Source organism: Clytia hemisphaerica, unplaced genomic scaffold (genome assembly GCF_902728285.1).
Source record: "Clytia hemisphaerica strain Z4C2 unplaced genomic scaffold, Clytia hemisphaerica genome assembly, whole genome shotgun sequence".
NCBI lineage: Eukaryota > Metazoa > Cnidaria > Hydrozoa > Leptothecata > Clytiidae > Clytia > Clytia hemisphaerica.
Window position 1 is genome coordinate 991,600 of NW_027103962.1, and position 13,269 is coordinate 1,004,868.

The 13,269-nt window shown below is 33.8% G+C and overlaps 1 protein-coding gene across 1 annotated transcript in view; it reads right to left on the bottom strand.

Moving 5' to 3' along the window:
- Window positions 1–13,269, bottom strand: part of LOC136810233 (E3 ubiquitin-protein ligase rnf213-alpha-like) — a 63,792-nt gene that overhangs the window by 25,535 nt on the left and 24,988 nt on the right. The window contains exons 37-57 of the mRNA XM_067066801.1: window positions 12,689–12,899; window positions 11,607–11,871; window positions 10,201–10,341; window positions 9,059–9,146; window positions 8,435–8,609; window positions 8,154–8,322; window positions 7,502–7,584; window positions 6,839–7,045; window positions 6,433–6,567; window positions 6,041–6,173; window positions 5,640–5,869; window positions 5,388–5,470; window positions 5,000–5,133; window positions 4,748–4,840; window positions 3,761–3,910; window positions 3,376–3,539; window positions 2,961–3,183; window positions 2,439–2,800; window positions 1,295–1,453; window positions 944–1,091; window positions 17–283 (exon numbers count right to left, since the gene is read on the bottom strand). Of these exons, the coding sequence (XP_066922902.1) occupies window positions 17–283; window positions 944–1,091; window positions 1,295–1,453; window positions 2,439–2,800; window positions 2,961–3,183; window positions 3,376–3,539; window positions 3,761–3,910; window positions 4,748–4,840; window positions 5,000–5,133; window positions 5,388–5,470; window positions 5,640–5,869; window positions 6,041–6,173; window positions 6,433–6,567; window positions 6,839–7,045; window positions 7,502–7,584; window positions 8,154–8,322; window positions 8,435–8,609; window positions 9,059–9,146; window positions 10,201–10,341; window positions 11,607–11,871; window positions 12,689–12,899 (3,620 nt within the window). The remainder of the gene's footprint in view (window positions 1–16; window positions 284–943; window positions 1,092–1,294; window positions 1,454–2,438; window positions 2,801–2,960; window positions 3,184–3,375; window positions 3,540–3,760; window positions 3,911–4,747; window positions 4,841–4,999; window positions 5,134–5,387; window positions 5,471–5,639; window positions 5,870–6,040; window positions 6,174–6,432; window positions 6,568–6,838; window positions 7,046–7,501; window positions 7,585–8,153; window positions 8,323–8,434; window positions 8,610–9,058; window positions 9,147–10,200; window positions 10,342–11,606; window positions 11,872–12,688; window positions 12,900–13,269) is intronic.

Genomic DNA, 13,269 nt, shown 5'->3' on the forward strand with positions numbered 1-13,269 from the left:
AAATAAAAAAAATTACTTGTGTGAATTCTTGATCTTTGGGGAAACTGCTCCCAAAGATGACAGTCAAATTTTCATCCAGCGACATTCCTTCAATGATTGGTAAAGCGGAATATTTCTCGGTCATCACTAACAGATAACGATTTGAAGTGCATCGTTTCTTGATTTGGTTGTTGTAGTTGATGTTGTTGGTAGAAACAGAACAAGCACATGTTGGTTCGAAACTTTTTCGAATCATGTCCACTGTTGACATTGTATTTTCTTCGTCTTCTGCTCCATCTTCGTTCTGAAATTGAAAGGAAATGAAGGAAAACATAAGAAGAAGTATTTCAGAAAATTAAGGTGTGTGAGCACTTGAAATGAAACTGAAAGACTCACTGCACTTTGATACAAAATCTTTCAGTGGCCTCACAAACTAAGAAAAAATCATAAACGAATAGATTTGCTATTGATTTTTTCAGAAAACTTTTTGGTGGTCCCCCGCCCACTTCATAAACAAATTTCGGTTGAAATGAAGGTTTTTAATGAAAATAACTAAGTTAATTAATAAGTTTCACTTAAAAAAATCCTCACTTTTGAGCATTTAAAAAAACACCCCTCACAGACCCGATAGAATTTTTTCAGCCGTTGGGTTAAAAAATAACAGACCAAAACCATATTCCAATGTTTTTTATTGCTTGGGATTTGAATTCCATTGTTTTTGAGCCAGAGATTCAGTGAGGATCGAACAAATATCACACTATTTTGCAGTGAGGACTTGCTCATCTGATTATTTTCAGTGGGGTCAAAAATTAGAGTATAATTTTCTACTGGTGACAATATTTCAGCCAACTTTTTCCAGTGTGAAGGGGTCCCAGTGGGTCTGTGGGAAGAGGGAAAGTTAGAATTAATCAATGTTGGTGATAATAAAACTGTTAAAAAGATAATAAAAGATAATTCAAAATACCTCGTCCAATTGGAGATTTCGTTTGAAAATGGGCCAAGGTTCAATCTCATTCATTCCACTGAAATTTCGACAAATGGCATTTTTGATTTCTGATGTTGGAGGTTTTCCATCGTATTTCTTTGCCAAACAAAATACCAGTTTGATCAAGCTAAAAGAAATACATAATATAGTTAATCAATTCTGCCTAATCCTGGTAATATCCTTTAACAAAAAAAATATACAATGAGATTCAAAATTCAAACTTTGTGAATGCTTATACCATTCCAACTATTCAATTTTCTATGAACAAGCGATTAAAAAGGAAGCAAAAATTTCAGTAATTTATTATCAGCTTTAAAAGTTTTAAAATACCTGTAGAAATCTCTCAACCCAAAGAACTCTTCTTTCTTGAATTGTTTCAAACTTTCAGTGTTTCTTTGAACATTATAAATGTCATTGTAGCCTTGAGACAATTCTTTCAGTAATGGCAAGATTTTGGTTTGAATGGACTTCTTGCTAGCACAGATATCCCTGAAATCGATAATATCAATCAAGTAAAAAATGATTTAACAACAGATACTTTTTACTCGGCTAATCAAAAGAAAACATTAAATTCAAATTAAACAAGAAATCAGAAAAAAGTAATGAGAACAAGCAACATGCTGAATGGACCTACCTAATGATTAACATCAGATGAAAATAAGAAAAAAGTGACAATAATTGTACAAAAATTCAGAATGGAAAAATAAAGCTTGTGTGTTGAATAATGGTAAATGAAGGAATCCGACAAAACTTGATCCATTCAAGAAAAACCTTTTAAGCTTTTGTTACCCAAACTTCCCAAATAATTTTCCTTAAAAGTCTGGCTTCGTCACATTGGGCATGCCAATTTGCATCATTGTGCAAAAACAGAAAGAAAATAGAACGTTAAAAGCTATATTTCTTATTGGTTAAAGGGATTTCCCCAAAATACGAAATCCGTTTTTTAAGGCGCAAGGAATTTCCAGGAAAACCACTTCAACCTTCTTTAGAGAATCTTGCTTCCTCTTTGTACAAAAAATCGGAAAAAGTAATGAATTTTGCACAAAGTCCAAAAAACCCTATTTTTAGGTAGTTTTTGGCCCAAATTTGCCCAAATAATTTTTTTCTCAAAAATCGGGCTCCGTCACGTTCTGGGCATTGCGATTTTGCATCATTGTGCAAAAAATCAGAAAAAACTAATGAGCCAATCCTGAGAAAAGCTGGTAACAGACGGACGGACGGACGAACGGACGAACGAACGGACATGGGTTAATTTATAGGACCTCCACCGGGGCACCCGGAGGTAGGTCCAAAAAGTAATGAGCAAATCCTGAAAAATAATTTCAACATCTGGTGACCGAAATTTTCTTCCAAAATTGGGCTCCATTGTGCAAAAAATAAATTTATAGGACCTCCAAGTAGGTTCAAAAAGTAAATCCTAATTTGACGCACCGATAATACAGGTGCTATACATATTGGAACTAAGCATTGTTACCTTGCTGTATTGAATAATTCATCAAAAGCCGGAGGACTTCTTGATAACATGATTCCTCTGTTCATTTTGGCTGGATCAAGAGCCCAATTTGAAATACCGATGAATGCAACGCGTTTACTTTTGGAATCTGAACCAGTCATGGTTAAATCTTCAGATCCATCAGTTCCATCTTCAAGCAAAGGATGCAATGCTTTCAACGGCATCCTTGGTGAATCTTCAGCTAATCCAACTTCGTCGAGAACCACAACTGAGGTGTATTCGTCAAGATTCTTTTGCTCTTGAAATCTTGCAGATTGTTTGAAAACGCCGATGATTCCATCAGCTGTTGATAAAGGACTGCACTGATATGATGACATGAAAACCTGGGAACAAAAGAATTCAGTAAATAGCTAGAATTAAAAAAAATACATCTGTGGAGAAAAAACGCTGGATATAAACTTATTGGGGAGCAAAATTACTTGAGACAGATAATAAAGTAAAATAATCAACCTTTTGAAAAACGACGATGGTAAAATTTCATACCTGTTTGAAATTTTGGAAAAGTTCACACTTTGAATTCTTTCCTTGCATATTATCTTGCACAATAGTCTTGGCAAGTGATTTGGAACTTCCTGGTTTACCAACGACAAACAAAGGGATCCTCAATTCAATACAAATCACCATCATGAAGACATTCTCACATAAAGCTTGATTCTTGGCAATGTTGTCCTCGAGATGGAGTTGATTGATAAACATTTCCTGAAATCTAGAAGTGGAGTTCATTGTATTAGACACTGTAAGTAATGGCATGAATAAAACTAAAAAAGTAAAATGAACTTTATCCTTTAATAAAGCAGTTAAGCGATAAAAACCAGCTATCTAATAATCATCAAACTAAGCATAAGTGATTATCATGCAGCTATACGTTGTAGTGAATTCTAGATACCAATCAACTCACCTTTTGATTTCATTTTTCATTTGATTGACGCCACCTTCCAAAGCAAAATCATTTATGAAGAATTTCTCAATGTAATCATAGTAGTCATTTCGATCTTCTAAACGTGCAATATAGCAGACTGCAAGTGCCAAGATCAGAGATCTTCTTTGCTTTTCGATACTTTCCTAAAATAGATCAATTCAATACTTTGAAGAAGATCATTGTATATAAATTCGCCATACACAATGCATGAGCTGCCATGATGAATATTACTTTCAAAAGATGATACATTGGAGGAACATATACATTATATACATTACACATTTGTATAGTGCCCTGCTTTAAAGTTGCATTGTTATGGTTTTAATAAGGAACATGGGGTGTGCAAAATGAACACAATATAAACCTGATATTTTGACTCAATATCAATGACAATTCCATGTTCCTGGTCAAATTCTTGAATCATTGGAAGAAAGAGACCCATCTTTTCATGAAACCAAGAGGTGACTTGCACTGCTCTCTCCACATCCCGCAAACTGACAAAACTGCATTCATCCTGGAAAAAGGATTGAAAAAAGTAAAATAAATTATTATGAAATAACAAAGGAAAACATTGAATTTTTAAATGTTCAATCTGCATACGTTTTAAATTCCAAATAAATGGGGGGGGGGAGGATTTTCGAGATTTTAATAAACGGGGGGACCTAATTGCCGGGGGGTTGGAAATTGTACTTCTGAAAACCCAAAAATAAGGTAAAATAGGCTAAATCAGGCTATTTAGAGCAAAATAAGGGGCCTTCTCTTTGACAGCTGAAAATATTTTCAAAAATAATAAGCAAAGGTGTCCTAATAAGGTCCGGGGGGATTGGAAAAAAAATTACAAATGGGGGGGGGGTGGCTCGTTTATTTGGAACCTAAGAGTACCGCTTGGAAGTGAAAGTGGGAGCATAAGCATGGAATATATTTTTTGCTAACCACTCAATAAGTTTTTGGGAAAAAATTATCCCCACTACGTACAGTGAATATGTACTAGCTATATATAAGAGGGTCACCTACAACCTTTTCTGGAGGGTGGGAGGTAAATTTAAAAGATTTCTACTTCCCGTCTGATCAAAGGCTCTTGGCGTTGTTGCTCGGCTTCTACCATTATGAACTGAGATAATCCCGGAACGGATAAGAACAAAAAGAGGGGCGCTGCAACCAAGAATGAAGATGTATGAAGAAAATACGCTAAAATTAAACCCAGATTTAACGTTTTCGGTAAATCCAAAAGTCAAATAGCTACACTTTGTCTGTTGATACCTAAATAAGGATTGGATAAGGCAATACAAAAATTCTGATTATGATCAGTACTTTTTTGGTGTTTTTAAACCATTACTACTGATAAGCTTACTTTTTGGTTCCGCATGAATAGTTGAGATGCTGCAAGGACCCTGATCAGCAATTCAATAAAATCTTCACTCAATGGTAATTTTCCTTCCATTTTCTAGAAAAATATTAAAAAAGAAAATGATTTCTTTAAACAAAAGTTTACTTTTAATTATAAAACTTATGAAACGTACAAAAAGCAGGACAACTTTTTAGAAAAATGGAACTTTTAGAAAATCTGGATGGTGGAACACTTAGTAATTTCAAATGCACTAACATATCTTGTGATAATTTGCCTGGCGTAAAGTTGTTCAGTTTCCGAGTTCAGCTGTCCGAAATCCCAAACCAAAGGCTTCATGCTTTCGGGGAGAGGATGAACTCTGTACACCAGCTGTCTCAGTGGAATTTCACCTGAATTAAAAGAATAAAAAAATGGAAATGTTATCTAAAAATTTATAAACTCATAAAAGTGAAGATGAGCATAAGGCGGTAAAATCAATTTGACGCTTTACAATAAGACAATCTTACCAAGAAAAGGGACCAGTCAGTTGGCAAAAAAAGAATACATGTTTCACCTATAAGAATGTCCTATAAAATTGGATCGGAAACAAACTCCATGATTTCAACTTACTTAGCAAGAGCTTAGTACTAAAAAACTGAATTACCCATTTTTTCATAGGTATCTACAGCACCAACATGGTAACCCAAGCCAGCTGTCTCGAGTTTTTTGACCATCTCATTTGTATGTCTAAACAAAGAAGCAGCTTTTATGTCACAAGAGATATATTTTACCATTACACTTGACACAAAGAATAAAATTGGTGAGCTACAAGCACAGAGGCATCAAGTATTATTATGTACTGAGTACAAATTCTTCGGTATAACCCGAGAATCGAACCCAAGACTGTTAGACTTACTGTCGATAAGGATTACAAGCGGCAATAATATCAAGCCCATATTGAGCAATTGCCAATGGTTTTCCAAACAACATTTTATCAACCATGACTTCTTTGATCAGACCAATAGCATCAGTTGTATTTGCTTCATCCAAGAAAAGCACAGTGTTTGTTTGATTATTTGCTTCAGCCATTTCCAAAGCTTTCACCACCCGTTGTCTTATATCATCCATTGTTATCCCACCATGAACCTTAAGAAAATTAAAAAAATCCATATCAAATTGCAAAAAATCAAACAAAAATTACAATTCAAAAGAAAGTCGAAAGAAATTGAAATTTAATACAGAAATATTTGTGCAGAGGTACAGAATGATACTGTAATAATTCCAAATTAAAACCTTTTTAACAGCAATTAAAGATACCTTAACTAGAAGCATATTTTTAGGTGTCCTTTGGTTTTCAGTGGCAGGACCAGCACAAAGTGAGCACATGAATCTGATTAATGTTGTCTTTCCACATCCTGTTTCACCCATCAAAACAACTGGTACACCACACCTATAACGAGGGAAGAGAGGTCATAAATTTTATCAGTTTATACAAAGAAAAACAAAGACATTGTAAGAAACATATAATCCCTTAGTACAGAGGTTCAGGATAAACAAAATTACCTAATTTGATAAATAGTTTAGGGGTTATTACAGTATTAGGCTAACTAACTTGCAAAAAAATAGAAAAAACCTTTCAATTCCAATTTTGTGTGATTAAACTGATGATATGAAGCATCATCGCAAAACAAAATCATCAGTATGTATACCTCAATCTCATGTGGATAGCTAACATTTTCTTCATGTTGTCGATGGTGAGTTCATATGTTGGATCTGGATCGAAAATATGTTCATCTCCATCTGGCAGTCCCATCACACGACACAAGACCTTGATTTTGTTCAGCCTATGAAAAGGAAAAGGTAGAAGTTAAACTAGCATTAGTATTTCATCCTTGTAATTCAGTAAAACGAAATAGTTCCTCTTTTAAGGTCAATTTCCTTTTGTAAATACTTTAAACTACTGAAACAACATTTTGAAGGGGTAATAGCCTGGATGGCAATTATTGTCCAGGAGGCTATTCTCCAAAGGGACAAGTTTTCCTGTCATGATTATGAAAGATTACGTAAATCTAATTTTGTTAGAATTAAATCTAAAGATTATATTTTGAGACTAACTTTGATAGATCATTAAAATTTGTACGAAAATTGATAAAGTCTCCAGCCATTTGTCGATCCAAAATTTCATACAACTGCTTCTCCATGATATTCTGTTTGATAATATTTTGTGTTTCTGGGTCAATCAAATGGCGGTTTGGAGTGATGTTGATTCCAAAAAATGTCATTGAATGTCCATCAGTGTTGAAGAACAAGTATGGATGTGCGCTAAGGAAGAAAGCATAAAAAATATTAGCGAAGAGAGGTGTTTGGCTAAACGAAGATTACAATCATGGTCGTAATATTTGAGAAAAAAGCGCTCTAACTTAGGTTGGAAGGATTGAGTTTTAACATGAGACTTAAGACTTAGGACCTAGGATCTGAGGATCCAAAAGTTCACAAATGGTCCAATGAGGCTCATAATATAGCCTGAAACTCTACAAACCCGTGCCAAATCGAAATATCCGATTAAATTAAAGAGATGGCCCAAATTCTCGCCCAAACTCCAAATTTGGAAAAACAAGGAGAGCTTATTAAGCTTAATTCTCAAAAGATTTTGACCATGATTGTAGTTCACATTTTACCTCAAAATAGAGTTTTAATATTTTGACTATAATCTAGAGAACTAAAAATTGAACTGGTTGGAAAGCTAAATCTTTTGGAAATCTGAATATAAAAAGAAACCTTTGTTCCCATGTCCTTTTGAAGTGAACCAAATCATTGTTGGCTTGCTTGTCAGTTTCATCCAAAGAGCGTGTTGCAAAATCCTACAAACAGTAGGAAATTTAAAGGGAATTCAAATTTGGGTTGATAGGTATTTATACCTAAAACTTGATAGGTATTTAATGTAATGTTTTATCAAATCATTTTTTACAAAAATGTTTACTAAAAGAAAATAATTGTTCAGAACTATTTCCGGCAAATATTCATATTTAATACATTTTTCACTTAAAATCAAAATATAATAGCCGCATTCGTTTTCACCATGCAACATACATTTTTCACTAAGTGCACCAAAATAAGTTTTTCCCAAGATTGAATCAATATGTGCGATGAATATAATCAGTTGAAAAAAGTTTTTTGGAGGAGTTAAATTCATAATAAAAAGATAAATTGGACCAAAATTCCTTTATTTAAGTTATATAGCGTAGCCAAGAGGGGCGCAGAATTTGTGTAGGAGAGCAGATTTTTACGACATGGTAATTATCTATTCATGGTAGAGTATCAAAAGATAATTTTAATGGCATAAAAATCTGCTCTCCTACACAAATTGAGCGCCCCTCTTGGTTACGCTACTGCATAAATTGGACCTTTACTTTATAAGTTTCATACATACCCTAGCCATTTCCAACAAGAAAGTAACAACAAAGACTCTGAATCCAGGGAAATCTTGTCGAAAAGCAGTGTTAGTGAAAACACTTTGTTCACAATCCAAAAGATTTTTGTTGAAAAAGTGAACAAAATTCCTCAGTTCCATCCATGACGGGTCTGGGATACCACAATATCTGAAAAGGAATGTTGCAGAATATGCAGATGGTGTTGTTACTTATTGACACAAAATATATTTATTATTTGGAGTATTTTCTATAAATGTAGATTCGAAAAGAAGTCCCTTACTGAAGTAGGTATTGCAACACAACTGGAACATCTATCCATTGATCAATGTGTTTGTAATCGAATGTGTTGAGAGCTGCACTGTTCTTTTCATACATTTGAAGGTATTGGAAAACCCTTTGGAACTGGCTGCTATTTAATTCATTTGCTTCAAACAGCATTTTTGTTTTCAATTCGCCTGATAAAAGTAATAACATTTATCTCCTAAAAATATTATCATCATTTTGCAAACCAAAATTGAAAAGAAGAATAAAGCTTTTATAGTTTTTTTATAAGGTGCCATATTGTATTATAGTAGTTGCTTTGGAATTTGCCTGAGTTTAGTCATCACCAAAAATGCAGTGGTAGAGCATCTAGCTACAGTGCGCAAGGTTGTGGGCTCAACCCTCAGCCGGGTCATACCAAAGATTTCTAAAATGGTACTTGATGCCTCTCTGATTGATGATCAGCAATTAAGAGAAGGATCATGGGCTAGTTGAAACGATCCAGGGAGAAAGAGAGGGGCCCTCCCCTTCCTTCGGGTGGATAGCTATCGAAAGAGGAGCCTTCGGGTCACCTCCGACTGCAGTCGCAGACTTAATTACTTACTTTACTTAGTCATCACAATTCAATAATTTAATTAATTACCTTTGCTGATCTTCAGAGCCTCTTCAGGACTGGCACATTCGGTCTTTGGTAAATTATCCAGAACAATACTTGCAGATTTCTTTTCCTCCTGTTGCCAATAATAAAAGATAACACAAAAGCTTAACCTCTCAAAAGACACACCTTCAGGGTATACCGGGTGCACCAAAAAAAAGTATACAACTTTGTCGAGATATTGTGAGCTTCAGGATTTAAATTTTTTTATCATTTATCGCATAGAGGATGCTATAACTTGAATTATGAGCTATCATACATTAGGTTTGAAAAAGTAATTCGAAAATTATTTCAAAGAAACTGATTTCTTTTTAATGTCGAAATTTCAAAAAATCATCAAAAACAGCAAGAAACTTTTCTCTTGGCACTTACCTTCTTTACACATAAAAATACCAAAAAATGCAACTGTGTTCATCAAAACTCGTCATGGAATTTAAGAATATGGTAAAACAAGCTATTCCCATGTGGAAAAATATTTTTGGTAAAGCTGAAAATTATTTTTGGAAATCTCCAAGAGAGGTGTGGTGTGCTACGTGAGAAAATTTTTGACAAAATAAATCACCATTCTCCAACTAGTTACTCAAAGAACTTGGGTCTGCATTGAGTTTGTTGGTGTTGGGATTATTCATGACGTGTAAATAAGATGGACAAACCGTTGGCAAAATATAAGATAGGAGAAAAAAGAATCAAAAAATTGTGTTTTTGTCATTTTGTCTTATTTATAGCGTGATTACTGTTTTTAATTATTTTTTGAAATTTCGACATGGAAAAAAAGTCAGTTTTTTGGAAATGACTTTCGAACTACTTTTTCAAATTTAATGTATAATAGCTCAAAATTCAAGTTAGAGCATCCTCTATACAATAAAAAAAGAATGAACAAAAAATATAAATCCTGAAGCTCACAATATCTCGGCAAACCTGTATACTTTTTTTTGGTGCACCCGGTAGAATTCATTAATGTGAATGAAATAAAAAATGATAATAATAATAAGTTGAATAATTGGCTTTGTCACCATAAAGACCCAGTAAAATCTTAAAATACCAAATTTAACCATGAAGTACTCATGTTTTTAAGGTAGTTTTTTAAGGTACAGGTAAAAAAATCATCGAATTCCAAAAGTCCCTTTTACCTCTTTGACTTTTTTAGAAATTTTGGTCATTTCCACGTAACACATGTCATTGTTGTTTTTCCGCCACACTTTTCCTGTTTTGGTTTGCATGCTTCCCAACACAAACACATTGAAGAACAGAATGTCAAGTCCTTCTTGAACCTAAGAAATAAACAACAAAACAAGTGATACTTTTATGGACCTACCTGGTTACCAAAACTAACCAATGAACATTGAAACAATGAAACACATAAGACATAACTGGTCAAAATACAAAAATATATAAAACGAAAGCATATCTATTGGTAGAAATTATTAATACTATTGAAAAAGACTTATAAAAAAAGTAAAAAAGTTATTAAACGCTTTTCTTTATAAAAACAATACACTATCAGAAAAACGCACAGATTAATAAAGAAGGTTTCTAGAAAACAAAAACGGCGATTTCCGGCATTTTCGGCCGGAAAAAAAAATTTCTCAAAAAATCGAACTCTGTCATGTTTTGAGTATTGCGCATACGCATCTTTCTGCAAAAAATCAGAAAAAACTAAGGATGAAAATTCGAGAAAATGTCAAAAAACCGGTTTTTCCGGCATATTCCCGGCATTTTCAGCCGGAAAAAAATGTTTTTCGAAAATCGGGCTCTGTCACATTTTAGGTATTGTCATTTTGTATCAGTGTGCAAAATTTAATAAAAAAATATAAAGTACAGCTCGAGAAATTCAAGAAATACTGTCTTTCCGGCGAATATAGGTTGTTCCGGCGATTTTTTAATAGCTCCGGCTTCAAAAATCAATTTTATTGAAAATTGAAACATGCTGGATGGTGGGCAATGTTTTTGAATGAAAAAACAACCAATTATAAGGAAAAAGTCTAATGAAAATTCAGAAAAACGGTGACTTCCGGCATATTTCCGGCATTTTCGGCTGGAAAAAATTTTTTCTCAAAAATCGGACCCGGTCATGTTTTGGGCATTGTTAATACGCATCTTTAAGCAAAAAATCAGAAAAAACTAATGATGTAATCTCGAGAAAATGTCAAAAAACCGGTTTTTCCGGCATATTTCCGGCATTTTCGGCCGGAAAAATTCTTTTTTCGAAAATCGGGCTCCGTCACATTTTGGGCATTGCCATTTTGCATCTTTGTGCCAAAAATCAGAAAAAGCTAATGAGCCAATCTCGAGAAAAGCTGGTAACAGACGGACGGACAGACGGACGGACGAACAAAGCTTAATTATTTATAGGACCTCCAGGTAGGTCCAAAAAATTAGTATATATGACATTTTAGTAAAAAATTGCAATACAGAGAAAAACCTCAGTGCTTGATTTGAATGGTGGATAGTTTTATCGTAATGTTTCAGTATTATATGTTCCTTTTCGCTTTTGTATCTCATCTTAATTTTTGTATCAGTGAAGAAAGCAACTTACAGTAGGAGCAATGTCAAAATGATAGATTCTTGGAAAATCTGCATCGAAAATACTGTTTTCAGCTAGTTTGGAGACAACATCTTCATAACAAACTGCAGTACCATGAACAGGTGTACGAACCAATGTTTGATATCTCTGAAAGCGTTCCTTTTGGTAGACAGTGGCATTTTCCACAATGTATTTGTCTAATTGATGAGATTTGCGGTCAATCAAGAGTGATTTTCCCATTCCTCCTCTGGCTGAGCTGACAACTCTGATGTTGTAACTGTAATGTAAACGACAGATACACCAATATAAGTATAAACGTTTGACAAGATACTGTAACTTTAAGAAGCCCCCCCCCAATAAAAAAACACCACGGAAGAGTGCAAACTTCACACATTTTTAACTCAACATATTGAATTCTGTCCTCAGACTACCAGCAGTTTTGTCGAAATTCAAGCATTCAGGCAAATTTCTCTCGATTTTCAGGCAAACCCAAAATCAAAATTGAAAAAAAAATTGGGGAAACATTAAAAAATTGGGGAAATATTAGGAAATTGGGGAAATATTAAGAAATTGGGGAAATATATTAAAAAATTGGGGAAATTAAGAAATTGGGGAAATTAAGAAATTGGGGAAATATATTAAGAAATTGGGGAAATATTAAGAAATTGGGGAAATATTAGGAAATTGGGGAAATATTAAGAAATTGGGGAAATTTGCACATAATCATTGAAAAAGGGAAAATTCACAAACTGACACAAAAAAAAGGTCACATTCACCCATATTCACCGCAATCAAAAAAGGAATTCACGCAAGGTTTTTCAATTAACACATTCACACATTTTTTCTTTTTAATTTTCATGCATTCATGCAACCAAAAAAGCCCACGTATTCAAGCAAACCGCTGGGGCCCCTTTAAGGGCCTGAATTTTTCATTCAGCTTTGCCGTATCGGTTAAAATAAATACTTAAAATTTCACTACATAAAACAGAAATGTCAAGTTCATCAAAATGTTTATCAAAAAACTGAATAAAGTCTTCATCACTAAAAAACTGTATTTGCAATTGAAGACAAAAAGATACTAAAAATATTTTTACCTGTCTTCATCTACCGTTGGGCCATACAACTTTTTTCCACCTTTCTTATTTTGTTTGATTTCTTCTTTCAAGCAAAAAGCTTTGGACAAGATTGAGCTGATGTCACGCTTTCTGTGTACACATTGTCTTTGGTATGAGTCAAGAGCTGATGCAAGATATGATTGGTTCTCTTCTTCACTAGAGCAAATCACGACAAGGTACCCCATGTTTTCTAAAGGAGTAAAAAGATAAGTTTGCTAAATGATGAATTTGAACTTTTTATCAGACAAAAACAAAAACAGAACAAAAAGGGTACTGGATTATTTCCTTGACACTCACTTTATCTGAATATAATACCTGCAACCTAATCAGAAACTCCCCTGACTTATGCCCAACAACTACTTTAAGTGTATAAATTTTGTTATGTGCCTAATTTGGCGGCCTGCCAAAATACAATTTTTGACAGGTATTTAATTTGGGAAATGGCAGAATTATTAAAATTTGGGAGGTGGGGAAATTTTTAGGCAATTGTAAATCATTTTGGATAGAATTTCTATTCTAAAAAAGTTTTGTTAAATTTGGCAAGTATTTAATTTGGCGAA